Source organism: Daphnia pulicaria, chromosome 8 (assembly GCF_021234035.1).
Source record: "Daphnia pulicaria isolate SC F1-1A chromosome 8, SC_F0-13Bv2, whole genome shotgun sequence".
NCBI lineage: Eukaryota > Metazoa > Arthropoda > Branchiopoda > Diplostraca > Daphniidae > Daphnia > Daphnia pulicaria.
In genome coordinates this window covers 8,265,551-8,293,220 of record NC_060920.1, presented here as the reverse complement: position 1 = coordinate 8,293,220, position 27,670 = coordinate 8,265,551, and the positions used below count along the sequence as shown (strand labels likewise).

The following is a 27,670-nucleotide window of genomic DNA, read 5'->3' as shown; positions in this document are numbered from 1 at the left end:
TGATGGTGGCCGGGTCAGTCACTAGCTGCCGTGTTTGCTGCCGGTACATGCGCAAGAGAAAAACACGTCAAAAACCCTCGGCCGAAAGGAAAGAAGAAAAAAAAAAGAGGTTTTTCAGGGCGGATAAGTTTCCTTGTTATTTTTTCTTTCCACTCTCTTCAATCTTCTTTTCCGTGTTTGTGTGTGTGTGTTTGGCTTTTTTTTCTTCTCTCTCTCTCTTCTCCTTCCTGGAGAAAATGAACGTGGGCGCTCCTCTCACACCCGTCAGTCCCGCTCCTCATCTCCGCCAAGAGACAAGAGCCGCGCCCACCTTGACTCTTTCTTCTTCTTTCTTCTTTTTGAGCTTTTCCCTTTTTTTTCTTTCCCCCCTTTACCTACTATACTATATACCTCGGTGGTACCTGCCCGCCTACCTTGGCTCGCAGCCCATCAGTGTGTGTGTGTGTGTGCTAGTCGGCTGCGACTAGAGAGAGTCTCATTCTGACCTGGCCCGTGCGTCGAGTCGGCAGCAGGCGATTCGAGTCTCTCGACACAAGAGCACGTGAGCTGTTGGCTCTTTTCGAGCTGCTTCTCTCCACACTCGTTTGAATCCCCCCATCCATTTAGCCCTTACACTGGGCCGGCTCTTTTATTTATTTTTTTTACTATCTCTATCACTTTATTAGTTTTCTCTCTCTCTCGCTCTTTTTTAAGAAAAGAAACGCGGGTGGTGACCGCTGGTGCATCCCCAGAGATTGTTATCTCAACTTCATCTTGTGACGGGGGGAGTTAATCGTTCGAATTGGTGGTTTTTCGTTACACAACAAATTACGCCGCCTTCCCCCCTCCGTTCATAATCGAGAACCCCGAAAAAAACAAAAAACACTCGACTACTCGATTACACAAGACTTTTGACTGCGCGGAAAAATTTGTTTCGTTTTTTTGAACTTTGATCCCCTCCCCAGCAGCAGAGCGCAGAAATCTTCGGGTTGCCCCGATCCGATTCCGTCACCGTTCGTCTTGTCAAGAAGGTGCCGGGACCCCAAGTCAAGTGGTTTTCTCGTGTATCTGTGCGTGTGGATGTGTGTGTGGATGTGTTAGTGGCTGCTGTGTTTTAAAAAAAGAAAAATATTCGAAAGAATAAAAGATAAAAAAGCTCGGATCGCGACCGGTTGCGGGAAAACTGGACACAACATCTCTGACCTCGGACCGGACTTTCAAGATCACGAATATTCCACATTGCTCGGTAGAAACCGAGACATTGTGAATTTCGGTTTCATTATACACAACCAACTCGCGCCAACTCAAATAACTACAATCATGGCAGTAAGTGTGTCATCCAATCTAAATTATCCTTTTTTTTCTTCATTTTTTTTTGCTGTTTGAATTTTGTAATTCAAATTGGGTCGATTCAAACGGCGCGCCAAGTGATTCGAGCGGGGTAGGAAACAACAAAAAAAGGAAGTTGGGTGGATTACGGTATTGTTATTATTATGACTATTATTGTGATATGATACGCCGAATTACAACGGCGCGGCTATTCGAAAATCACGGGTTCGCTTTCTAATGATCAATTGAAATTCTTCGGCGGGCCCATGCGCGCGGGTGTTTTCACCAGCATAAGCGCCGCGCTCTAACGTCTATACTTCCACCCGGTATAATTCGTTCGTGATCGTGCGTGTATAGACGTTAGATATCTCTGGCGCTGTGTGGGCTGACGATTGCACCTGCTGATGCAAAGTGAGAAGGAGAGAGAGAAAAAAGATCATCAAGGATTTCGTTTTTTTTTTCTTTCTAAACTTCTCCAAGTCAGAAGAAGAAGAAAAACAAAAGAACAATGAAATTACGACCTGTAATTTCCTATTGAAAAATGGGTTCTGCCGAGAGTGGTGGCCGTCGTCGAGAGCGAACGTGAGACGGAGAAATAAAAAAAAAAGAGCGTAAAGGTCCAATTAGAAATGACCTAATCACCGTTCGAGCAGGTGGAAAAACATTACCCTCTGCTTTGCATATTACCGTGTAGTCCGAAATAAAAACAAAAAACAAAGTCGGTTCAAAAATCGTTTTCACGTTGAAAATGGTAACTAGCGGGGGGCTTCTGAAGGGGGAAAAAAAAGTGAGCTATGACTCAAAATGAGAAAAGATATTTTCCCTTTGCCCTTCATTTATTATATATCGTCCGTGTTGTTTCGTTTTTTTTACGTAATATTTATTGCCGACGCTTCTCTTGTCGTTATTGCGTCTGCCTTTGTTGGCTCTGACTGGATCCTCTCCCCAAAAACGACCAAGTTCAACGGGTTCTACTTGTCTATATCTCCTCTCGACTAGTAGGGTAAGAAAACATTAAAACGCACCAAACGTATATGGTTCATGCGAGAGAGTCTATTGAAGAAGAAGAAGAAGAAGAAGAAGAAGAAGAAACAAGAATAAAAAACATATAGAAAAGGCCGCGTCCTTCACCTGCCAATTTTACCAGTGGTGGAGGAGGAGGAGGAGGAGGGTTGAAACTTTTACTTTCGTACGACCCCTTTGGTTGTTTCGTCGGGAGCCAACCAAACGCGCAACCCAACAACCAGCCCCAAACGGGATGATGAAAAACACAGAAGAGAATAAGAAAAAAGGAAAACTTTTCTATACGCTGAGAGAGAGAGAGAGAGAGAACGACTGAAAGACACAGGGAAAAAAGAGAGAACCAGCAAACAAAACACAACAAGGACGCTCGTATATAGATATTCAAATGCGTTCGTGTGTCTATGTGTGTGTGTGTGTACAAAGCGGTTATAGGGCGGCCGGTGTCGGCGCAGAGTGCGCGGTAGGGCTTTCACCAGCGCCAGCGTTTTCTCTCTCTCTCTCACTGAATCACGGAGCCCCGCAGATGAGCCGCCCGCTCCCGCGTGAACACGCGCTACCCTTTTGGACGATTTCAACCCCTTGCCGGTCGGCTAGCCCCGATTGGATGGCAGATTCCGAACGAGCGCGTCGCAAATAACACAATGCTGCCAATCGCCAATCGATTGAGAGTCGTGCCAAAAAAATGATGAAGAAACTCAAGAAATTTGTTTTTTCTTTTTCTTTCATCGAGTCCCGAACGGTGCTGGACTGCTGGCGCCGACTTTATAGACGTGCCTGGTCTTCACCTTCGCTCTCGGTCACCCAAAATAAGCTTTCGATTTTCTTTTCGGCATTTCAATGTCAACGATAGAGCTGGACACTCTCAACACACGAATTTGGGTTTCTTTTTTTTCTCTCTCGACTTTCTTTCTACGTCTTTTGTATGTGATACATGACAGTGAGCTCCAGAGAGAGAGAGAAAAAGAGAGAGAGAGAGAGACATGAAAGACAAAATGTAAAAGATATACACATAGCTGCAGCTATATGCTCTACAGTCTATGCGCAGTATACATAACGACAAGTAGGCTAAAGGAGAAATAGTCTACATTCCACAGGCGAGTCGACCAGCCAGTTGTGTATACAATTATTAAGAGGAACGTGCAAGGAATTGGGCCGTGATATTTGTCTCGTTTGTTCGTTATACATTCGACCCGATGTAAGAGGAGGTACCAGTGTGGCGGCAGGTCCCTCGTGGACAAACCATTTGATAGACTTTGCACATTGTTTTTAAAATGTTTAAAAAAAAAAAAAATTCTTTTAAATGATTGTTTGCCCGCAGACAAAGTTGTGAGGTGTAAAACAAGCCTGATGTGCACGGATTTGCAGCAGTTTCTCTACAAATGAGTTATTTAATTAACCCTGTTGATTGAGATAAAAAAAAAACGGCAAGAAAAAATTTGCAGTCAACCGTCAAGCTTAGGAATAATCGTACTCCGAAACTTTTTAAAACCAACGCAGCAAAAGAAAAGGATAGAGAGAATTTCTCCTACCTTTATGCCCGGGAAATCCACAGCCAGGCATCCATAAGTACCAATCCTCAGTAAAGTTGACGTTGACGCCAGGCAGCAGGATAGGAAAAGGGGCCTTCGTGAATACCCCCACACTCACATGGGTGTACACGAGGACATATTTTTTCCAATTACACTAGGAGCTGTTTATCTAAACAAAAAATTAAAAATGGGTTACAAAAAAATTGTTGTAGAGACAACAAGTAAGGAAAAGTTAGAAAGAAGACTGAGGGTTAACCCTTATTGTTGATAAACAGGCTTAAGTTTCAAGGTTTATGTGTAATACCCTTTTATGCAAGTTTCAGGTAGTATCATTAAAATATGTGGCAGGTCACAGGTTAACACAAAAAATCATTACCCAATTGATGATGCTGAGATTGTTGGTGATGACAGGTTAGTATCAAAACTTGCACATCTTGGTGGTTACGATGGCTGGCTCAGACCTGAAATCTGCACAAAGGTAAAGGTTATAGAGCAAACAAACTCTGTTAGGTATTGACAACAATCATACATGATAAATACTAGTCACTGTAGTCAGGCACCAACATTAGACAAATTTGGAACAGTGGTTTAACTCTTCTGTATAAGCTCCCAAAATCATTCTATTCATATGCCTGAGAAACAGCATGGAGAGGAAAGCATAGTGAGTCATGACACCAAATTTCACACGAAGACCACATTTTATTTTGTTCTGCTATTTACCTATTTCTATTGCAGCCACGTACAAGTTTTTTTTCCAAAACCAGTGATCCGTTCAGTTTTCTATAATATAAAACTCTGAAACTTTGTCTACGTCCATGCTTCTTTTCTCTTTGCTGCTTTTTCGAAACTGAAAACTCTAACGAAAAACGAAAGCAGCAGACGACACTAATATTCTAATTAACCCGCCAAAAAGTTTTTGGCGGGTGGTGGGAGGGAGGGAAAATTTTAATATCTCAAGCATAGCCTATTACCAAATATATTGCCTATTATATTGGTTACACAAATATTCTAATTAGAATATTTGTAAGTGTAATAAATTTTCTAATTAACCTCGCTTGAGATATTAAAAATCTACCATCCCTGCCTCTCACCACCCGCCAAAAAAAATTGTTTCTGCGGGCAAACAATCAAATTCAAAAAAATTTTTAGTTTTAAACACTTCAAACAATGTGCAAAGTCATCAAATTGCTTGTCCAAGATGGACCCCGGCACCTCCTGGTTATATATATATGGCCGCAATATATTTTTACTAATACTATAACGACGGTAGTACATCCCTTTTTTCAAATCTGATGGCTGTTCCGTGCAGCAGGCTGCTGAGCCTATCACATGATCCGTCCACCTTCACTTTCTCATCTAAAGTTTCATTGTGTGTGGATGTGGGGACCGAAAGGGGTTTGGGTTTGGCCTACTCAGATAAGAAGGAAGAAGAAGATTGGGGTAATAAAAAACGAAAGGGTATTAGACCGTCTAAATGGGGAACAGGGGAGGAATATCAGAGGGAGATGAAATGGAAATAAAAAGAAGAAAATTAAATTGAAGAAGAAAAAGAAGAGAAGAAAAAAAAAATTATAATAAACAGGGATCGGAGTGGGAAGCTGTTAGCTGGCGGATCGCATCGCACGCCATAAAGATGAAGCAGCCAGCAGCCTGTATCTCGCTGGGGCCCATCATCATCAACGGGAAGGGTTCCTTCCATTATTTTGATACGCAATATTTTGATACGTGCATATATCTATCTATCTAATACCATCCGCCTCTATATCATCTCCCTCGGAAAATAACTCTCCAAGCTTTTCTCTTTTCTCCGGCAGCTGGTTTCTCTTCGACAACATCCAAAGAACACGAATTCGTACTATACTACTAAATATGTTTTTAAAAGACATTATAAGAACAACAAAAAATGCGCTCTCTCCGTGATGAAGTTGCGTGTCGTTCGATAAAGTCCAAAAACGCTGGGAATTTCTTTATTTTATTTTATTATTATTATTATTTTTTTTTAAAGGGGATAAAATAGAGAAATGAAGCGTGAAGGAGAGATCTCCAGACTACTTACCCAACAGGTCGTCAGATAAAGAAGAATAAGAAAGAAAAAAGGGGTTCCAGCTAGCGCGCAGCATATCTGATAGATTGAGAAATGTGTCTGGGGCATAGACCCCAAACACCTGACGAAGAAGAAGAAGAATAAGAAGAAGCTGAGTCTGTTGAATGGTCTCTGGAACTTCCGAATGGATAACCAAAAATCCTATCTCACTAGCTCTCCTGTATAGTAGGAGGCCCTGTACAAGACAAGACAGACAGAGTACATGCGACGAGCTTATTCATCCTTCTTTCTCTCTCTCTCTCTATCTCTGTCTCTTCTACGCCCCTATTTTCCCCCAGCTCCGATATAGAATGGAATGAATTATAGACACGAGTCTCTCTCTCTCTCTCTGAATTTCCAACCTAACCTATCACGATCCAAACGTCACCGGTTTTCTGGTAGCTACGTTGCCTTCTGGTAGAACATCTCTCGAAGCCGCTTACTGGGCCTCCTTGTGTAAAATATAAATGCTCGGCTATTGAACCGTGTATGCATATTACACAAGTCCGATGATTTAATGAGATGATCTCTCAACATGGGGGGATATTTTTCACAAGGACTTGGAAGGTAACCAACAAAAAGGGGGGGGGGGGGAGGAATTATTTTATTTTAAAGAAAAGGGAAGTAAAAGTCGGCCACCATCGATCCGCATTTTTCTATTTGACTGGTTTCTTATTTGTTGAGCTGGTGGAATTTAAATAAAAAATAAACATCGAAACACAATTGGATAAATATCTCGGCATAGAAACGATCACTGAACACTGATACACCGGGGTGTTTCCAGGCAAATACCGATGCGCATTTATTTTGTTTGCGGGTGTGCGGGCGGCGGGGCTATATAGCTCTCTCGCCCGTGTCTGCCGTTTGTGTGTGTCGTCTTTATTTTTCTGTATGCATAAAACGCCGGAGCTCGTGTGTATATATAAATAAGCAAAATCGGAGGGGGGAATGACTAATACAGAAATTTCCCTCCCATATTTTTCTTTTTTCTTTTTTGAAATGAAAAAGAAAAATGTTGAAAAGAGCTGGACGTCTGCTCGCGCGCGGTGCCAGAGCCCAGCGCCGAATGAAAATAAATAGAAAGACGCGCATTATACCATCAGATCTTTTTATTTTGAAAAAAAAAAAAAAACTGTACGGCTACTACCTTAAAAGAGATTAGCATATCCCGGCGTGGCCACGGCAGCCCAAACAGTCTATAGCTATATATGATGCATACATATTTTATGGGTTTCTTATCATTTGATTCTCTTCTTCTTGTACAAGTCAACGAGTATAAATTACAAAGCAAATCACTCGGCGGGAGGCAGAGTTCCTCTCAGCTCTCTGTGTATGTTTTTCCTATACAACTGCCTGTTTCTTTCCTTTTTTTCTCTCTCTCTCTTATAGAATAGGTTAGATGCAGTCTCTATAATATGCATGCTATATAGGCTATATCTTCTCCAAATAGAATCTCATCGCCCCGATCTCTTCTTCTTCTTCTCCTTTTGTGCGATGGACGCTGGCGACGCTTCAAGGCGATTCGGGAAATCCGCCACGCGTGACTCTTTTTTTTTTTTCTTTTTCGGCGGCCGTTTCAAATCAAAGAAAACGGGGACGTCGCGTGGACAAAATACAAGATGAAAATGATGATCGTGATGACCATGATGATAAGAAGGAAAAAGAGAAAAAACAAAATCGATAAATTAAACGTTACGGACAATGAACGTCAGCGACAAAATGGCGAAATGAGCGGCTTTCACTGCTGCTATGACGTCATTTGAGATCCCAATGATATATAGTGCCTGGGTGGGCGACAATAGAAGTAAAAAAATAAAAATTATAATAACAATAATTTTTATCTTTTCTCTTTTTTTTTTAAAGGCAAGCAGAGCCAATAGTCAAATATTGAGAATAGCAAAAAGCCCATCTCTTGAAAAAAAAAACTTCTTGAAATGAACAAGTCGAAAGTGTCTTGTTCCTGTCTCCACTATAAAGAGACTGTTATACTGTGTCTACCTTTAGAGTCAAGTCATTTTTTTTTTCCTTTCATCTCTTTGATTTTTTCGGGTCCACCACTCCAACTGTGTGACTTCTCTTATTCACAATAAGGTGTGTGTGTGTGTTTTGGGTGTTTTATTTAATTTATTTCCCATTTTTCTCCGGGGCTTTGAGCATAAGGGGATATAGATAAAGAGCAAACTAGTGATAAGGTTCCCGGAGAGAGAGAGAGAGAAGAAGAAGTTTTTTTTTTTCCATTGATACCAAACACGTCACGATTCTTTTCTTTCTTGTTTCTTTTCAAACTCCCAAATGTTTTTTTTAGTTTCGTCTCTCTCTCTCTCTCTCTGATTCTTTAATACTTTTTGGGCAAGGCCATGGAACGGTGTAACATTGTGGGAGCAACCATTAACCCTCCCCTCTTGGCTTGGCGAGACGCGCAACACCGTCCCCATCGCCCGTCCCGACCGAGAGCGAAAGAGAGAGAGAAAGAGAGAGAGAGTTGAGGGCCAGCACGGATAGCGGATGCGAGACATCTGTTTTGATCCGGTGCGTTTTGGCGGGCCGGATGAAGAGCTACGCGCTCGCCATTGGGATGACGTTGTCCAGCGCGGCGGAAATAGTCGGACTGTACCGTTTTCAACCGGATGCGACGACATTTAGACTCGCAAAATGCGTGTCCGGTCACCTGACTGAGAAAAGAGAAAGAAGAAGTAAAAAAAAAAAAGGGCTACACACACACACACAGTACACACACAGACACACACACAAAAAGGAAAATCTAATATTTTGATGGCGTTCCTCTCTCTTTGGCCGTTTTCGTCCGTCCCACCTCTCCTCAGTTCAGAGAGAGAGAGAGAAAAAACGAGCCCTCTGGTTTGATTGACTCACCTGCAACGCGCAGTGCACGCGGCCGTACCTCACACACACGCTCTACACACCTTTGCATGTGTGTGTGTTTAAATATAGCGTGAAAGCCAAAAAAAGACAAAAAGAGCTGCAGGAGAAATCACGGACAAATCCGAGTGGTATAATAGCGTGGCAAAAGTTTGAAGGGGCCAGGCAAATGATCCTCACGCGGGCCATGCATCGTCCAGCGTGACTGCTCTCATGTGCCGGAGTCTTTGACTTATTCATCTTCATCTGATGACCAACTTGTCCGAGGACATGAGAAAACGCACAACCCTCCTCCCCCAACCGCCTTACCAACAACATCATGCAACAACAACAACACAAATAGCAAGAAGCCAGACGCGCCATACATTTCTCATTTTCTGCTGCTGCTGTTGGTTGTTGTTGGTTGTTGTTGTTGTTACCAAACCTCTCGGCTCTCGCACCTTGAATTCATGATGAATTGCCGTTTCGTTTTTATTTTATTTTTTTGCTTTTGTCTGTCTGGGCTCTTTTTCTTTTACGGTGTGCGGCGCCGGTGATTCATCCGCCACCATTGCCACAGTCACACAGACACACACAAAGAGTCAAACATGTTCAAGTAACACACTTTTTCCTTCGACTATCTCCGACGTGTTCTAAAAGGGAAACATATTTCGCATTTTCATCTTCGCGCGCAAGTCCCCAGCGATGGGAAAAACGAGCGGAGATTGCATCAACCGCAAACCCTGTGCGCTCTGTGCGCTGCTGCTGATGCATTATGGATTTGTCTGTCGGTGGTACCCTTTTCGATTTGTTTTTTTTTTTTCTATACGATTTTAGAATTTTTTTTTGTGTTTGTTACTTGACGTGTGTTCCTTTGGGGTATGAATTTAAGGTCCTCGATCGGTTTTGCGTGACTTCCAATTTTTCTTCTCATTTTTTTTTTATTTTGAAATCCCCTGGCTCTTATTTTTTTCTCCTTCCCTTCTCGCAAATGTTTTCTAACAAGTGAAGGTGTTTGGCGAGAATAAATCCGTCGCTTTATAAGATCATTTCCTCCGCCTACTTCTCCTCCTACTCTCTCTACTTGACTTCACCTACTACACCACCACACAGCGTCCGTGATATGTGTAACGATAGAGAGTATAGTGCTGTGTACTCCGATTAGAATCGAAACCGACACCGATACGCTTGAATCAAGCTTCGTGAGTATGCCACACGCAGTACCGATCATGTCGACAATGTTGTCGACATACACTGCCACTCGGCTATGGGCCCCTTCGTTTGTTCGGGCCCAAGTCACGAATTTCATTTTTTTTCCCTCTTTTTATCCCGAAGACTTGTTTTTTTTTTATTTTTATTTTTGCCTTCTTTTATTATTTATTTAGAAGAAAAAAGAAGAAAATCGAAAAAATCCTTAAAAAGGCAGAAACCTTCATTTTTTCTCTTTTTTTCAGTCATGCTTCGATTTCAACTGGCTAAACCGGTTCGGTTTGAGTGAGTGCGCTGTGGCGAGGGCACGCGCACAATTTGAATGAAACGAATAACTAACCGAGAAGAAAAATAACACAAACAACGTGCACAGCATCTACCTAGAGAGTCAGTGTAACGGAATAGCCAGGCCATATAGTTTTTGGCCTTTTGCTGAATGCTGAAAATTTCGCTTCTTTCTCAATTTGGGCATGTATGCGTACACCCAAAATTGGGAAAAAATAAAAAATAAACTTTTGAGCTCCTACGCCGCCCACATCATCTCTCTCTTTTTCTTTTCTATATGCCTTTAGTTGATAGTTTTTCTTTTAGTTCGAATCGCCAATGTGTGTGTTTTTTAACTTGGCGTACACGCAAACGATCGGCGAGTTGAGAAGGAGCGCGCGGACCACTTTCGAAAATGGTAATTCGTATTTGGCGCGCATTGCTGTTTGCATGAGTCCGTATTTATTTGCGCTTGACGGGATTATATCCAGCGATGGCGTTTCATCGGGATTTTTATTTATTTTCTCGACGGATAGAAAAAAAAAATAATTCAAAGGAACCCGAATTTTCAAATCATCTGATTTTTTTTCTTTTTTATTCATATTTCATAAATCAATTTTGGAAAATAAAAGGGAAAATGGAATTCCATCGCGAGTCGGCGCGATGACGCAATCTCTTTTCCGTAAGTTGCGAGTGACGCATCGCGCCGATGCGCACCGCCTAATACTAGAGAAGGCGATAACAAAATGGTATACGACACACAACAAGAGTTGAGAGAGACCGAGGCCGATGATGGGAATCATATGGTCAACAAAAAGAAAAAAGAAAAGAAAGAAAAACCCAACTTTTTTTCTGTTGAAGTTCCCAAATGTGGCGACGACGATCAGAATCGAAAAGGAAAAACGGTTGAGGACAATTTCAAACTTTTCTTATTTATATTTATATACCTCAAATCCCATTCGGCAATAGGTGGAAGGGGAAAAAAAGTATAATAATAAAAAGAAAGATAGAAAGAAAGAAATATCTAAGAAAACAAAACCAAAAGGGAAAATGTCTATACACTCCCCCCATCCGATCTCCGGGGCTCTGCCCATATACAGGTTGGCGAAGGTTTTTTGGGAAGTCTCTGGTGGTTGTTGTTGTTGTTGTTGTTGTGTGACGTAGTGTTTCAGTTGCCGAGCGCAGAGAGAGAGACGATGGCTGCTGCTGCTGCTGCATTTAACCCGATGGAGGTTCCACAGCAGTTTAGAAAGTGAAAGGAGCTAGAACTTTGGTCGTATGGTTTACGAGCGCCTGGGCCGCGCACGTCCGTCGCTGCGGCATAACGAGTCCGTCTTTTTCTCTCAAAAGGACTCGCAAAGTGACATACGTAGAGAGAGAGAAGGTCAGGTCGAGAGAGAACATATCTCTTACGTCGTTGTTGTCTCCCCCCCCCCCTCACGCCAGGTGTGCCTTATAGCGAACGTCGTCGATAACTGATGTGAATTCCAAATCGGAATTCACTTCAGTCAGCTTGACCGAGTCCTTATATTGGCGCACGCTCCTATCCCGAAAAGAAAAGAAAAATTCTACTGGCCATTAGCAAGGAGCTCAAAGTTTGTCCTAGCATTGACGCATAAGCAGCACCATAACTGAAAAAAAGAACCGAGAGAGAGAGAGAGAGAGAGAGAACAATGGTCCAGTCAGACCTTGGCCATCTCGTTATGGATGCCACTTGGCCGACTTTTGCAGCGGTCCCGGTCCCCCCCTTTTCGTTTGTTCTCGAGATCTCCACACACGGCCCCTATTGCGTTTTTCTTAACTTTGGTTTGTCTTTTTGAGCTGTTTGAGTTTGAGGCCACCGAGGCGTTTTCCTCCGGCGACCGAAATTCATACGTACACCGACGTGTCGCGAAAACAATGAAATCAAATAAAAGAAACAAAAGATAATGGGCTTTCTCTCTCTCTCTATTCTATCGTTTCTTCTTTATCCTGTTGGCTGAATCTTGTTTGAACGCTCCGAAACGAGCAGGCTCTTGTGTGTGTGGGGAACGCTCTTATACACCCGGGACTTGAGTGATTAACACCTGTCAGCGTCATTTTGGCTCGACCCTGATGGCGCTGTCTTGTGGCTGGTTTGCAAACGGCCCTGGCAGCTGGCCACACACTTTTATTTTTTTCTCTCTCTGAGCTTCATTACGGTGGACGTATATACGTGTGCAGCAGGTATTACATACATGCGAGCAGTACATCACAGGCGGACGAACGCTACCAGCTAAATGCTATTAACCGGTTAAAATGTGTCAGTTTCCTCCGCTTTTCATCTCTTTTTTTCCTCTCCACTCCGTTTGGCCGCAAATGAAACGAAAATGTAAACATGTCGTAAAGTGTTTGAAAGACTCTCTCTCTCACTCTGACACCGCACGTACACAATCACGCAGACATTGAACGAGAGACGCATTATATAACGTTTTTTTTTAAAGCGTCGACGAGTCAAGTCGACCGCGTAAATGCTCAAATGAAACGTCCAATTGCGCAATGACCGCCTGGAGCGATACCCATCCACCAAAGTGATTATTTTTTCCACGCGAAATTTAATAATTGTCGGCAGGATTTTCTGACTGTTGATTTGCTGTTTTCATCAAATGAACAGTCTACACAGTCTTAACAACCGTTTACTTTCGATTATTGATAAAAAGATGGAATGATTGATTCATATTATATTTCGAAAATTGAAGATGCTTGATCACTCAACGATTTACGTGGATGTGAACAGTAATAGCTCGGTTAATGTTTTAAGGAAATTTATAAGTAGAAGATGACGTGAAAATGAAGTTAAAGTCTTCTGACGTTCTCATGAGAAACAGGTTCATCATCCTGCGCATCCATGAGAATTGCAGGACGTGTAAATCTTCCTCTATGATTACAATATTGAGAAACTTTCCATGTTTCACTCATCTCTCTGTCAAAATTGAATAGAAATCCACTGAACTTAGAACGATGGCTTAATGTCATATCAGTTAGCGTTCATTTCTTTATTCAAACTCTTAGAGGGTACGTCACTAACACGAATCATTTCATGATTACGTTAATTTTCGTAGAAGTTAGGTTCATTCACCATGTTCATTGATCAGAAGTCGATTATCATTTCATTCTTACCTAATACTTAGAAAATTGCCCTATAATTTTCGTAATTTCGTCTGTCTCGACTATTAAAGAGCGATCGTTGACAAAACTGTCAAGTCGACCGCGTACATGTTATATGCTCAAATGAAAACGTCCCATTGCGCAACGACCGCCTGGAGCGATACTCATCCAGCAAAGTGATGATTTTTTCCACGCGAAATGTAATAATTGTCGGCAGGATTTCCTGACTGTTGATTTGCTGTTTTCATCAAATGAGCAGTTTACACAGGTCAACAATCGTTTACTTTCGACTATTGAAATGATGATGCGATGTTTGGTTCATGATGTTAATCGATATTTGAAGATGCTACATCGCAATACGATTTCCCTAGTAATGAGCACACATAGCTCAGTTAATTTAAATTGGTATCTAAGAAGTAGCAAATGAAGGAAATTTAGGAACAATTTGTATAGTAACTTGGCTGAAGATTTTGAACTATATTGTGCACATCTAAAGTCATCTATGTTGATGGAAATGATTGTACACTAAATCGTCTTTTCGGTAACAATAAGTTGTTCACCAATCTTCCTCATCTATCTTGATGTATTTAAAGAAATCCAAAATATTTATAACTAAAGCTTGATGAAACGTCAGTTAGCGTTCACAGCAATTCCGAACTTATAGAGGTTAGACAGTAACACGTATTATTTCATGATTGCGTTCATTTATCATAGCAGTTGGCTCCATTCACCATGCTCATTGATCAGAAGTGGACTATCACTTCTGGTCTAATACTTAGAAAATTGACTTATAATTTTCATAATTTCGCCTGTCTTGACTATTATAGAGCGATCGTAGACAAAACTTAATATTGTCCTTATGAATATAACAATTACCCTTTAACAGCTGATTTTTAAATTAAGTTATTGAGCTAATCGAAAAAAAATTCCTTTCTGAAACATTACAACTTATTTTTAAAGCGTGGACGAGTCAAGTCGACCGCGTAAATGCTCAAAACAAACGTCCCATTGCGCAACGACCGCCTACAGCGATACTCGTCCAGCAGTGATGATATTTTCCACGCGAAATTTAATAATTGCCGTTAGGATTTTCTGACTGTTAATTTGTTGTTTTCATCAAATGAGCAGTCTACACAGGCCAGCAATGGTTTACTTTCGACTATTGATATTATGTTGGGATGTTTGGTTCATGATGTTTATCGAAAATTGAAGATGCTAGACCGCCAAACGATGAACGTGGATGTGAGCACATTTAGTTCAGTTAATTTTCCATTAATAGTTTGAAATAGAAGATGAAGAGTTAATTAATACAATGACTCCTGACGTTCTCAAGAGGAAGCCAGTCCATCAACTGTTCATCTATAAAACGATGACAAGTGACGTTATCTGGAAAACTTTTGTGGAACTCGAGAAGTCGACATTAATTAACTCATCTCTCTGACTAAAATCAATAGAAACCACCACTGCCATTTGAACGATGGCTTGATGTTACATTAGTTAGCGTTCATTGCTATTATCAAACTCTTGTAGGTTACGTCACTAACACGTCTTATTTCATGATTGAGTTAATTTTCATAGCAGTTTGCTCGATTCACCTTGTTCATTGATCAGAAGTAGATTATCACTTTATTCTGGTCTAATACTTAGAAAATTGACGTATAATTTTCATAATTTCGCCTATCCCGACTATTATAGCGAATGAATATTGCAGTCAACCTTTAACAGCCGATTTTTAAATAAAGTTTGGATAATCGAAAAAAGATTTCCAATCTGAAAAATTTCTTCGCTTTCGTTATCGTAGCTGTCAGATCACATGTGTACATTTAAACCACGATGAGCCTTACATCAACGATGTGGTAGATAGCTGAAGGTTTAAAAAACATTCGTACTTCAACCTTTTACACCGGGAGAAAAATGACGCAACAGAACAAAAACGAAACGTTTAGTTCCCTTCTCCATCTGATGATTATTGTCTACTTCTTATACAATACACAAAGTCGACGAGTTGTCTGCGCACTGGGTGGTCTGCCGATGACAAGTATTACGGCTCTAAGTTTTACGTTTATCTACACCAAGTCAAACAACATTTTCTGGTTTCTACCGAGAGTCGTCATCCGCTCCGTGTTGGCCGCACATGTTGTGAAGGCACCCAACATTTCGCAGCAAGTGGCGACGTGGTGGGAGACACGGGACGACCTCGGGAGTGCGTCGCAGCGTGCGTAATCGCCGCCGTCTCCGTCGTGAGCGCGACGTAATACTCTCGGCTCACGGGACTCGACGGGCACAGCAGCAATAGAGAGAGAGAGAGAGAACGGGACATTAATTTGAGATAGAGAAAGGTCGTTCCGTGTCCTTGCCGATGAGATAACACATTGAAATCAAATATGCGATTAAAAGAAACAAAGAAATGGTTGCCCGGCTTAGAAGAGAGAGAGAGAGAGTCTGTAACGCAATTATTTTATTACGATCGTCCGGCAGACTGAAGATTAGACATATGCACAAGCCAAGATGTATCAAAGTGATGACGATTCAGATTCTTTACTGCAACACCTGCCCATTTATTTTATTTTTTTTTGGCTTGGGACGAATCAGGTGTGTTTAAAGATAAAAATTTTGTGATAAAGAAAAAAAAAGACTCGATTTGATTGTCAGTTATTTTATTTGTTTGCCTACCTTCAGACGTGTTGTTGTGAGAGCGTGTGTGTGTGTGTGTGTGTGTGCGTGTTTGGTGTCTGTTATGGGTGTGTGTGGGCGCGAGTGACTTGAACTTGATTTCCGCGGGTGGGCGAACGCGTTTTGCATAAATTTTCAACTCCACCCTGGTTGGTCGAATGTTGATATGGTAAAACCAAAGTCGGGCGGAGGAAAAAAAATCCTTGCTTCCCAATTAATTTGATATATCTTTGAAATCGGAAAAGAGGTAAATAAGACCATTAAGGAAATTGAAACAAAAGCAAAAAAAAAAAACGAAAAATGTCAGGATGATTTAACCCCCCCACGACAGACCCTTAATGAATGTGTGTGTTCACTTTGTGCGATAGTATCAAGTTAAAGGATGGCTGATAGCCGAGCTGGTCAGCATCACTCGTCGTCACAGCATCAGTCGTCTGCTCTGCTGACGCCCAGTAACGCCATCAAGCAATTAGAGTATCCGACCGATCACAAACTCTTTCAGTCTATCCGACGCCAGTTGAACGGTTATGATCAACATCACCATCACCACCATACTCACAATCCGGTACTTTGGATAAGAGAATTCCTGACACTCGGCGGCTGGGATTACCTGCTGGATGCCCTGAAATTTCACAGCCAAAATTCGGGCAAAAATGGTGAGTCGCTTCATCCAGCAGCCCCACATCCAGCGCCGGCTCGGAGATTTTTTTTTTCTGGCTGGAAACGGAATGACCCCCAGACTTTCCAATCAGTCCCGCCGAGTTGATGAGCAACACTCACGCACGACGAGAGCTGGCGGGACTCCCGCTTGGCTCTTTTTGGGGTTTCTCTAACGAGAGAAGTGGAACAAGTGAAATTTGCGCTGGGTTTGGAAGCGAATCACGACAGACCATCAAAGATAAATACGCGAGCTGCTATTAGATTTTTAGACCCGCGATCCTCGTCGTCGCCATCGTTCGGTGGTGTTCCGTTCGTGTTGTTGTTGTTGTTGCTGTTGCCAAAACATTTAAGGAAGCGCTCGCGCCAGCGACTCTTTAACTTGGAGAAGAGTTGAGTCACAACTACACAGACTCGAGAGAAACGCAATAAAAATAAAAAAGGGATGCCAGAAGACGATAATGGGCTATGGCGCGTTTCGCTATCGTCGTGACGCAAAGACAAGGGCATGCTACACACACGTATACCGTCTTGCTCAATCCGTAAATCCTATGTGGATTTCATTCGTTTGTTTCAAACTCTCAACCATGGGGGTTTTAGTTATAACGACACACAAACGTCCGTGTGTGGAGATGTCGCCAGAATGGGTTGGAGCCAAGCCCTTTATTATTATTTTTCTTTATAAGCGCAATTATATTATTTTTTTAAGGAACTACTATATAGGAGCGCGTGTAATAAAAGGACAGCAACTACTACTACTTGGAATTGTGAGGAATGTAACATTCTTTTGTTTTTTGTTTGCTCTTTGGCTGTACACGTTTACGATGTGTTCACGTGCTGACTTGTACGCGATTAAGTCACAGTCAATCTTGTGTTTTTATTTTTCACAATCAGAAGAGAGAACCATAAAAAAGAAAAACAGAAAGCACAAAAAAGCCTGAAGACAAGCTCTCTCAGTCTCAACAGAGACTAGAGCGCTGCGCACAGTCGAGGAGATCTGAGAAATCAAAACAAGAGGAACGATATATAATAATGGAAAAATGTTATAAGGTCATGGCCTGGAGATGACAAGGGGAAATCCAAAGAGAGTGTGACGGATGAGGAATGATTATGACACAAGTGTCAGAAGCCTATTATCTCGGGTGAAACGGTGAAACCTCCGGGTTAAATGCAACAGGACCCGAAAGTGCCCCCCACAGCATCAACAACATGTGAACGGGGTCCCTCGAGTTTTCGACCAACATTCTCCTCCACTGTTTCGAGTTGTTCCAACAGACAATTGATGAATCAGCTTTCATCATCATACATACCCCATGCACCTATGGAAAATTTCATTTTTTTGTTCAACTCAAAGTATATACGATAGAGAAAGACCGGGCTGTGGAGCTTATAGTGGCTTTCAAAAGCTACTAAATACACATTGTAGTGCGCATGAAATGAAAGATATGCAGATCATCGCGATGACGTTTGTGAAAAAGAAAAAGTCCGAATCGAATTGTTATAAGCTGATTTCACTAATATCTGTCTTTTGTTGGCTGTTTTTTGACGCAGGTTGGCATCAATTGAATAAGCGCCAGGTGGACGACGACAGCAGTAAGACCATCAACTGGACGTGGCTGCAGATCGAGTGCGCCGACACGATACGCAGCGTCATGGATTCGCGCATCGGGCTCGACTACATCGTCGAGAACCGCGAGTATGTGGCCAAATTGGCCTCGGCCCTCGACACGGCCAACACCACCGTCAAGAAACAAGTCTTCGAGCTCCTCTCGGCCCTCTGCGTCTACAATGCCGACGGCTACTCCCGCACGCTCGATGCTCTCGAGCACTTCAAGAACCTCAAAGGTGAATATTATACACACGTCTGATTCATCTCTTTGGGCCGCGGTCTTTCCTCGAAATCCTCCTGCGCCCGTCGTCCACTTGATGTTATTTCCACCTTCTTCTTTCGTTTCTCTTTTTTCCTCGTCGTCTCTGATCATCTCTCAGATATTTTGATGATTCACATCTTGTTTAATCATCATATCTCTCTGGCCGCCCGGTCATCAGTCCCTTTTGTTATGTCATGGGAGGCTGGTCGACTGGGTATAATAAAAGTCAAGCCCCTTGGGCCGCGGTTTTATTCTTCAACTAAAAAGTTAAAAATACGCAGAAGACTATGAGAGAGAGAGAGATGGTCCAGACTTAATTTCGCCTTCTCCTTACCACTTTCTTTTTTTATTTTTTCCTCAAAAAGATTTCCCCTATATCCCATCCCTTTTTTTTTGAATTTTCTCTTATTTCGTGCCGTTATCGGCGTGATTTTATCGCATTATCACGGGCTGGAATCAGCAGCAGCTCCGTTCTTTTGAATCTCATTACCCCAACTCCCCTTTTCTTATCTCTCCACTTTTATCTCATGAATCTGTTTAAGAAAAAAAACTTTATTATTAAATATTGCCTTATATTTCGCCCACTGCCAACCGATAACGAATGTCACGAATTTGACGCAGGTGATCGTTACCGTTTCGCCGTTGTGGTGCGGGAGCTGCGCGACGCCCCGACAGTCGAGTACAAGACAGCTCTGGTGGCATTCATCAACTGCATCATCATCTCGACTCCACAGCTCAAGGATCGCCTCCGCATCCGCAACGAGTTCGTCGGCCTCAAACTTCTGGCAACGCTCAACGAGCTGAAAAACGAGGCGGCCTCCGACACCGATCTGGCGGTCCAGATTGACGTCTTCGACGAGCAGCGGGAGAGCGACGAATCTCAATTGCAAGGTACATACACATTACATCCATTCCGGAATTTTTGTTCAAATTCATTCTTCACCAGTTACATGTATGTGTTGAAGTTAGCCAATCGTTTGGCAAATATGCCTTTGGTTATTGCTGTTTAGCAACGATCAGCTGTTCTGACAGCTGATCGTTCTCGTGGTCTTCATTGTGGGTTTGCCTGTCAGGATAAGGTACTGAATTTCACTGTTCGTATTCTTGATAGTTTCTTGTGTGTGTGTGAGAATGGGTAACTAAACTTTAACAGTATGTTACCTGTGAGTGGTTGTAGCTTTGACAACAGGCTGATGGATCGGCGTTGTTGGTTGTTTTGTGCCATCGACGACCGAGAAAAAATCAGCCTCCGAAAATTGTTGGTCCGTGTTGAAATGTCGACATCGCGTGACGGCCTGATAACGTGAAAAAAAAACCCTACACCCCCCTTCGAGTCTCTGGCTGGCCCACCTGCAGCCATAACCCAGGAGCGCGATCCTTAACGACGTGCAATCCGGTGGTGATGTTTTCGGGTTTTTCTCATCGGAGTTTTCGCTCGAACACGTCGTGTTGTAGTTTCCCGATGGACGACTCGATTTATGAATATTATAGTGGGCGTGTAGTAGTTGTCGGACTCCCTACGGGTTTTCTCTCGCTGGCGTTTCCAAACGAATTTCCTATTCAACTTCTTGGGTCGTTTCGTGTGCCGAAGGCTTGTTCTATCTTTGTTTCTCCTTTTTCTTTTTTTCTTTTTCAATGTGGCAAACAATTACGCTTGTGCAACAGACAAAACGGACGGAGAGGGGCCCACCTGGGGTTTTCTGTCTGGACCAGCAGAGAATTTCATTTCAGAAAACAGCAACGGAATAATCACCTACTGGATATAAACACAGAAACCAAAACAAAACAAAACTCTCTTAATCTGATAACCGATGAATTATGGATTGAATTGATAATGAGTCAGTTTGATAATGTTGTTATTTGTTTTTGGGCTCTTTTTTTTTCGTCGATACTTCGTCATAGGTCCTGACGGAGTGGACTTGAGTTCTCACTTGGATGTTTTCCACGCCATCCTGCGCCAGGTGGTGGACACACCCCAGGAGATCCCGTTCCTGTCCATTTTGCAGCATCTGCTCAGGATCGACCCCAAGGAAGCCGTTTCCGATGTGGTGTGGGACACGGCGGAAACGCTGGTCCATCGAGCCTCCCTGATGGAGTCGAAGGAAGAGCTGACGCGCCTGTTACGCAGTCCGTCCCACGCTAAAATGTCGCACCGTGACGAACCCGGCAGTGGTAGCAAGTCACGCAAGCAGTCGCTCAACCTGACCCTATCACCGGCGGGTGATGGCAGCCGGACCCCCGCTGGACTCCTGTCGCCGATGAATGGGCCGCCACCTCCTCCACCTCCGCCACCACCTCCAGGTAAAAATTGAAATTACCTTGCAACAGATTCCATCCGTCACTTTTTGATTACAAAGTTAACAATTTCGATTGGGAAAATTCCTTTGCGTAATTGTGTAGGTGGAATTCCGCATCCGCCTCCTCCGCCGCCTCCAGGTTGCGGTCCACCACCTCCTCCGCCTCCGCCACTCTTGCCCGGCTCGGCTGGTCCTCCGCCACCACCCCCTCCGGGTCTAGGAGGTCTGACTCCACCCGCACCGCCCGCTCCGGCCGTTCATCCGGATTTGAAGGACTTGCGCTTACCACAATTAGATATTCCTCGACCCAAAGCCAAGATGAAGACGCTCAACTGGGTCAAGTTGCCAGACATCAAGGTAAACCAACCAGAAAGACAGAAATTCAAAACGTGTCGACATCTTGACAAACACGCAAACGGTCCGTGAAATTGAATAGTAACCAGACTCGCGTTGCATGTACAGTACACTCGCCTGTCAAACGAAAATAAAAAAATAAAAAAGGCGCTGCAACACTAACACAGCCAACACCCGAAACGCAAACAAGGAAATGGAGACCGTGTTCAGCTAACAAACAAAGACAGTCAAGATGGAGACACTTGAAAGACTTTCTTTTTTTCTAAAAATAACATTTTGTTAACTATGGGGGACCAACAGCAGGAGGAATTACAGTGCATTTAAATGTCTCGCTGTAATTTCTAAATCATTTGGAATGGGATGGCGAGACTGATTGCACACGCCTTTGGTTGATTAGTTTCTTTTTCCGATAAAAAAAGATGATTGATTGTAAAATTGCTTTTTTTTGTACGCGTGTATGCAGATTTTCAGCCGTTCGAATATTTGGACAACTGTGGCCAAGTCACACCAGAAATCGCCCATGGCCGATTTGGACTGGGCGGAGATGGAGGGCCTGTTTTGCCAGCAGCCAGCGCCGGGAACTCCGTCATCAGGTGGAGTCAAAGGATTGGCCAACGGAACGCCCAACGGTAGCCTCCTGGGTACTCCCAACACTCCGGACACGGAGCGTAGGCGCAAGGAGACGACCGAAGTGTCTCTGCTGGACGGCAAACGGAGTCTCAACATCAACATCTTTTTGAAGCAATTCCGGTCGACCAATGCGGAAATTGCCCAGATGATCCGCGACGGAGAACACGACGACATCGGGACGGAGAAACTGCGCGGACTCCTCAAGATCCTTCCGCCCACCGACGAGGTGGAGATGCTCCGCGCCTACGACGGCGACCGCAATCGACTGGGCAACGCCGAGAAATTTCTGCTGCTCCATTTGATGACGATCCCCAACTACCGTCTAAGGATCGAGTCCATGTTGCTCAAGGAGGAGTTCAACTCTCAGATCAACTACCTCGGACCGAGCATCGACGCCATGATCATGGCCGGTGAAAAGCTCAAGGGCAACAAACATCTCCAAGACATCCTCTACATGGTCGTCGTGGCCGGAAACTTCCTGAATTCGGGCGGCTATGCGGGAAACGCTGGCGGAGTCAAACTGGCCTCTCTGCAGAAGCTTGCCGACATCCGAGCCAACAAGCCGGGCATGAATTTGATCCACTTTGTGGCCCTGCAGGCCGAGAAAAAGGACAAGGAATTGCTCAAAATGCCGGAAGAGATGAGCGTCTTGGAAGATGCCACCAAGACGACGGTCGAGCAATTGCGTAACGAGGTCAACGCATTGGACCTCCGCATCACCAACATCGCCAAACAGATTGATGCTCCCAACACGCCGCCCGATATCAAGAACCAGATGGAGGAATTCCTCCGCAGTGCCAAGGACGAAATGGCAGACCTCCAGAAGGATTTATTGGTTAGTCCTGTATTTTTACACTTAAATTTTACGTATTCAAAAACTTAACGTTTCGTTAATTTAAATTCCTGTCGCGCAAAAGGAACTGGATGAAGTGAGGACGGAGCTGGCCGATTTCTTCTGCGAGGATCGCGATTCATTTAAACTCGAAGAATGCTTCAAACTTTTCCTAAACTTCTGCCAGCGCTTCCGGACTGGCGTTTTGGAAAATGAACACCGACGACAACATGAAGCTGCGGCTGAAAATCGCCGTCGGCAACGTGAAGAGCAACTGGCCCTGAAACGCCGTCAAAGCGCCGGTAAAAAAAAAACATATTTTTCCCGAAATGATGTTTTCTTTGTTTATTTCTATAATTTTCTCTTTTTCCGCGACGGCACGCACGCATGTTTTGCATAAAACAGGTGGACCGCAAGGTAGCACCGGAGACAACGATTCCGAAAACGTCATGGATTCCCTCCTGCTGGACATTCGTTGCGGCTTTCCTATGCGCGACAAGGTATAAACTATACATTGCAATTTTTCCCGACTATTACTCAATCGATCCTTGTGTGTCAAACACGTTTTTCCCATTTGATTCTTTTTATCCAACAGTTCCGCAAAGGTAAGAAAGCATCGATCGACCCGTCCGTCGAGGATGATAATGCGTCTCCTTTAGTTCTGGCCGTCGCCAGCTCTCCTCGGGTCAGCCGTAAACGGCTCGGCTCCAACACCGTCGTCACGGTGCCCAGCAGCAACGACGCCAGCCGACAAGACGACAGCCTTCTGGGTAGTTAAATTTTTCATAAAAGATTCGATTATTTACTTATGGATGGATTGATGTGACGTGAATGTTTCTCGATTTTTGCAGAGGACCTGACGCCCAACGGGAGTCTGCGACGACGTCGAAGCCGCGTACCTTCGGAGGAAGACGACACGCTGATGGATTACCTAAGGACGTCGGGTCACGCTGACGGGTCCCGCGAGCGCAAATCAACCGGCAACATACGTAATCATGCGCTTCGGTTCACTTTGAATGGCACTGATTGTCATCTGGTGGCACGTTGGGGACCACCGGTGGCGAGTCTCCCGACGACCCCCAAGGGTTGGCGTCGTGAAAAATCAGCTTGCGTGCTTTATCTCGATCCGCCAGGGTTCTTCTTGAAACATTCTTCGGTGGTGTTTATTCCATTCGTGTTTTTTTTTCCCCTTTCTTTTACAACACATCACGAATTTCCGATGGCAATCTGGTTATTTCCATGCAATACCAGGAAAAAAAAAGAAAAGAGCTATTCTATTCTTTCGTGATTTTCGCTGGGGTCCTGGTCGATTATATAACTCCCGTTTACGGCTGCCGTAAAAGATCCAATTCATTAGCGGACAGGGAGACTTGACGGGGCTCGGGTTGGGGCTGTGGAGACGAGGGGAACTTTATGGTCCTATTCAAAACAGAAAGGGGCTATAGTGGTGGTACTGTTGGTTTCGTGACTCGGGGGGTCTATCATATTTCATAAGGTCTAATACTGTTTCTTTCTTCTTTGTGTACGATTTCATGTTATGTTGTTTCCTTTTTTGGGTGGATTTGGCAGCCGACGGATACGGATCGCTGGATCGTTCTTGGTATCGTAATCGAACCCGAGCCAGCGGCGGACCCGGCCAGAAGAAGCGGCCAGATCTGATGAGCGCCGACTTTACGGGAGGCGGAGGAACTTTGGCTCCGTCACCGTTGGCAGCCCCTCCACCTGTCCAAGACAACAGCGGACCGAGCACGCTGGAGCCGCTGCCGGAGACGACTCTCATCGAGAGCCGGAGGTCACCCAGGCGAGACTGGAAGCCGCCGTTGGAGAACACGGACGTGGTCGGAGTCATGGAAGCCATCGAAGGTGTGTCATAATGGATCTTTTGTGTGTGTGTCCCCACAGCGATGGGACGGTTAAAACACTGGGGTTCAATGGACCTCCCCGGTATCAAAAACGAAATTTCCATAAACGAAGGTGGGTTGGGATCAAGATGAGAGACCAATCGGTCCGGCTCTATTAGAGAAATCGAAACAAAAGATAAGGGGATAAAAACAAACAGAATCAAACAACACACGCAAGAACGGAGAAGCAGACAGAAAAGCGAATGGGACGGCGACGGTTTGACGCAACTTCTTCGTGTTCGCTTCTTCCCCCAAGGTCCTTTAGGTCGTTCATCCGGTTCTCGACAGCACGTAAGAGAGAGAGAGATAGCCATCTGACTATTCCGTCTCGTATATGTACGCAGAAGCGGTTCCTCCAGGTTGGACAAACCCAAGTTGATGGATGGAAATCAACAACAGTCATTCCGGGACGGTGCACCTCCGCGTTGGAGACAAAATGATATTTTTCTCTTTTCCCACCCCTTATGTGTCTATCCCGAAGGTCGCCTTGTTGATAGCCCACGACTATACTACGTGAAAGATTAATTTATTCTCACTGATTATGGCCATGCCCCATCGCCTTTTCCCCCCATACGGGAGACGGGCTATGCGCTATATATGTATTATATTCAGAGAAATTAATTTCATGTTCTCGGGGTTGTTTGATTATTATTCCCTCCTCGGTTCATTTGGTATTCCAGTGGCACTCAAGGTTTCCTCCTCTTTGGGGGATTTTTGTTTTCTTTTAAAAATGAAAGAAAACAAAAATCGTCGATAACCTTGGTCCGATTTTAGATTCTGTTTTTCGTATTTCTTTTTACATGAATAGAAAAAGAGAAAAACAAAACAAAGGCAATCAAGCAAACAAACAAGAACTGGATAGGGGAATTCAAGGGAATAAAAAAAACAAACAACAACATTCTAATTTGAATATGTTCGACTGAAAATGGTAGCATCGTCAAATGAAACGACTGCGTGGATTTTGTTCGTTCTTCAAACGGGATTTTTCTCTGATACTATTTGAATCTAATCTGTTTTGATTTTGTATAAATTTATGTAGATGCTTCAACTCGGGAAAAATCGGCCTGGCAGCGAAAATCGGCATTGCCTGGCACTGCTAGCACGGCAACTGACAACCCCCTGGATGGCCGAAATCGCTTCCGCCGTATGAGGTCACGACTTCAACCGGAAGAAACTGATCGGCCGACAACTCCAGCAACGCCCATAGTTCCATCTACTCCGGTAAGAATAGACAAGGGGGAGAGAGAGAGAAAAAAAAATAGTTATTTGCTCGGGCTGAAATAGACAAATCGAAAAAAAAGGGCTTAGCTTATCGGGACGATTCATCACATTCCACCAGGAGGCCATCAACCTTCTTCGGCCTTTTTTTTCTTCCATTTTTATTTTGTTATTTTTTCTTTCGTTCAGACGAAACTGTTGAAAAATTCAGAGGAGAGATTCCTGTCTCTTTCCAGTTGAATAGGCACAGGCGTTTTCATATTTTAGTGTCAAACTGGACAACGCTCGTAAATCAAAATTTGTAGACATGGAAAATTTTGTAAAAAAAAATATGTACAAAAACTAAATTGCTGGGGGATAAACACAGCGTGGCAACGAAAATTGATTTCTGCGGAAGATGTGATCCCGTCTGCCGACGCAGGATTACTATAAACGACAACTCCGAATGTGTTTTCCAGTATTTCACGATTTAAAAATGCATTTATGTTTGTCAGGTTCAACCGGATAGTGAAGTGGAGCGGAGGAAAGCCATGATAGGATCGTTGGGCAGGCAACCGACTGAAGATAAACTGACTATTTACATCAAACAAGACAGTGAGCCTCATGTCAAAGAAATGCTGCCCACGCTGGTCGAACAGAGTCCGGTCACCACGAGACGAAGGAGCGATCAAGGGCTGTCAACTCCGATTGAAGGATCGGGAACGGCTTCGCGTCTACTCAATCGCTACCGACAACAGACGCCACTAGACGTGCCCAATGACCTTCTGCGAACCATTGAAGAAGTCGATCGCACTCCCAAGAGTCCTGTCGAGACGTCGGAAACTTACGACCGGTCACCCGGTCCGTTGACCGGAACCACACCGCCCGCCACGATCCTATCGGCTGCTGAACGGGAGAAGAAGCGTTATCAACGCACTATGGTTTGATCCACCGATTCATAATTTTCCAAAATATTCTTTAAAAACTAATTCGAACTAATTCAATGATTTACAGACTCCCAACACGTTGCGATCAAAACTCCAGGAGAAACTGATTAGCGGTTTCGATACCAACGAACTGGCTGGAACAATCGCATCCATTCAAATCACGCCGGAAAAGCAGACGGCCGAAAAGAACAACAATCCCAACACGTCGTCGTCTAAAACACCGGTAGATGGTGACTCTAGTGGAACTGGGGAGAGCGAAACTTCGCTTCCGCCCATTCAGCCGGGACCGCGAAAGCCGCGACGCTTGTCACGCGGAGGCCTCAGCGGAGAAGACGGACCGACGGATAAGATTGACATCGATTCGGAGAACATTGAAACACCTCCCGTGACGAGACGCGCTTACGGATCGCGTCCGTTCGTTGCAAGTTCCGGAACAACTTCGACTTCGACTGGCACATCCGAAGTCTCCGGTTCGCCGTCGACCGGAACTTCGTCTTCCAAAAACGGCCGAACTTCCATGAAAGCTGAAGACGACGAATTGGGTGATGGTAATTTCGATCGCTACTCATCCGTCCGTCGCACCCGTCGACTCCGCAAGGCGCCAGAGGGAGCGGAAGAGGACTCTACCAGTTTGGAACCCCGTAAATCGCCCGAAGGTGTCGAGGATCCGGAAGACCTTTCGCAAACAGACGTCATCGTGGGCATGGAAGTGAAAAAGGTTTTGATTTGATTTACTTTCATAAATTTTTTTCTAGAGGAAAGGCAATCGATTAATCGATTTTGTGCTAGTCAGAAAAAAAAGTGCGAAGTTGGCTATAATTCCTGCTGATGAACGTAAAAAAAGCAATCGAAAATCTCTTTCCCTTTTTAAATATCAATTATACGCATTGATGAGCATCTGGGCTTGGATGCA

General features: G+C 43.9%; 1 protein-coding gene and 1 long non-coding RNA gene across 7 annotated transcripts in view; one reads left to right on the top strand and one right to left on the bottom strand.

Moving 5' to 3' along the window:
* The first annotated feature begins 461 nt into the window (after positions 1–461).
* LOC124310825 (FH2 domain-containing protein 1-like) overlaps positions 462–27,670 on the top strand; it is a 31,341-nt gene continuing 4,132 nt past the window's right edge. For 2 of the 5 annotated variants that reach the window (XR_006909718.1, XM_046774867.1), the window contains exons 1-14: positions 16,086–16,727; positions 18,280–18,573; positions 19,221–19,490; positions 20,502–20,900; positions 21,000–21,253; positions 21,714–22,715; positions 22,798–23,014; positions 23,118–23,212; positions 23,308–23,482; positions 23,564–23,701; positions 24,282–24,575; positions 25,653–25,834; positions 26,326–26,751; positions 26,825–27,475. Coding sequence is in view for 4 of the 5 variants with exons in the window: in XM_046774867.1 (XP_046630823.1) it covers positions 16,454–16,727; positions 18,280–18,573; positions 19,221–19,490; positions 20,502–20,900; positions 21,000–21,253; positions 21,714–22,715; positions 22,798–23,014; positions 23,118–23,212; positions 23,308–23,482; positions 23,564–23,701; positions 24,282–24,575; positions 25,653–25,834; positions 26,326–26,751; positions 26,825–27,475 (4,671 nt within the window). In the remaining variant the exon portion in view is untranslated. Of the gene's footprint in view, positions 1,306–16,084; positions 16,728–18,279; positions 18,574–19,220; positions 19,491–20,501; positions 20,901–20,999; positions 21,254–21,713; positions 22,716–22,797; positions 23,015–23,117; positions 23,213–23,307; positions 23,483–23,563; positions 23,702–24,281; positions 24,576–25,652; positions 25,835–26,325; positions 26,752–26,824; positions 27,476–27,670 lie in introns of those variants that run through there. The other 3 variants (XM_046774868.1, XM_046774870.1, XM_046774869.1) reach the window with 3 other exon arrangements.
* Positions 3,817–4,856, bottom strand: LOC124311716. 2 transcript variants are annotated; one of them, XR_006910166.1, is made up of 4 exons: positions 4,581–4,856; positions 4,390–4,492; positions 4,237–4,321; positions 3,817–4,029 (listed from the first exon to the last, which is right to left on the bottom strand). It is a non-coding gene; the product is annotated as an uncharacterized LOC124311716 (long non-coding RNA). The 2 variants fall into 2 exon arrangements; XR_006910165.1 differs by having other exon boundaries at positions 4,390–4,856.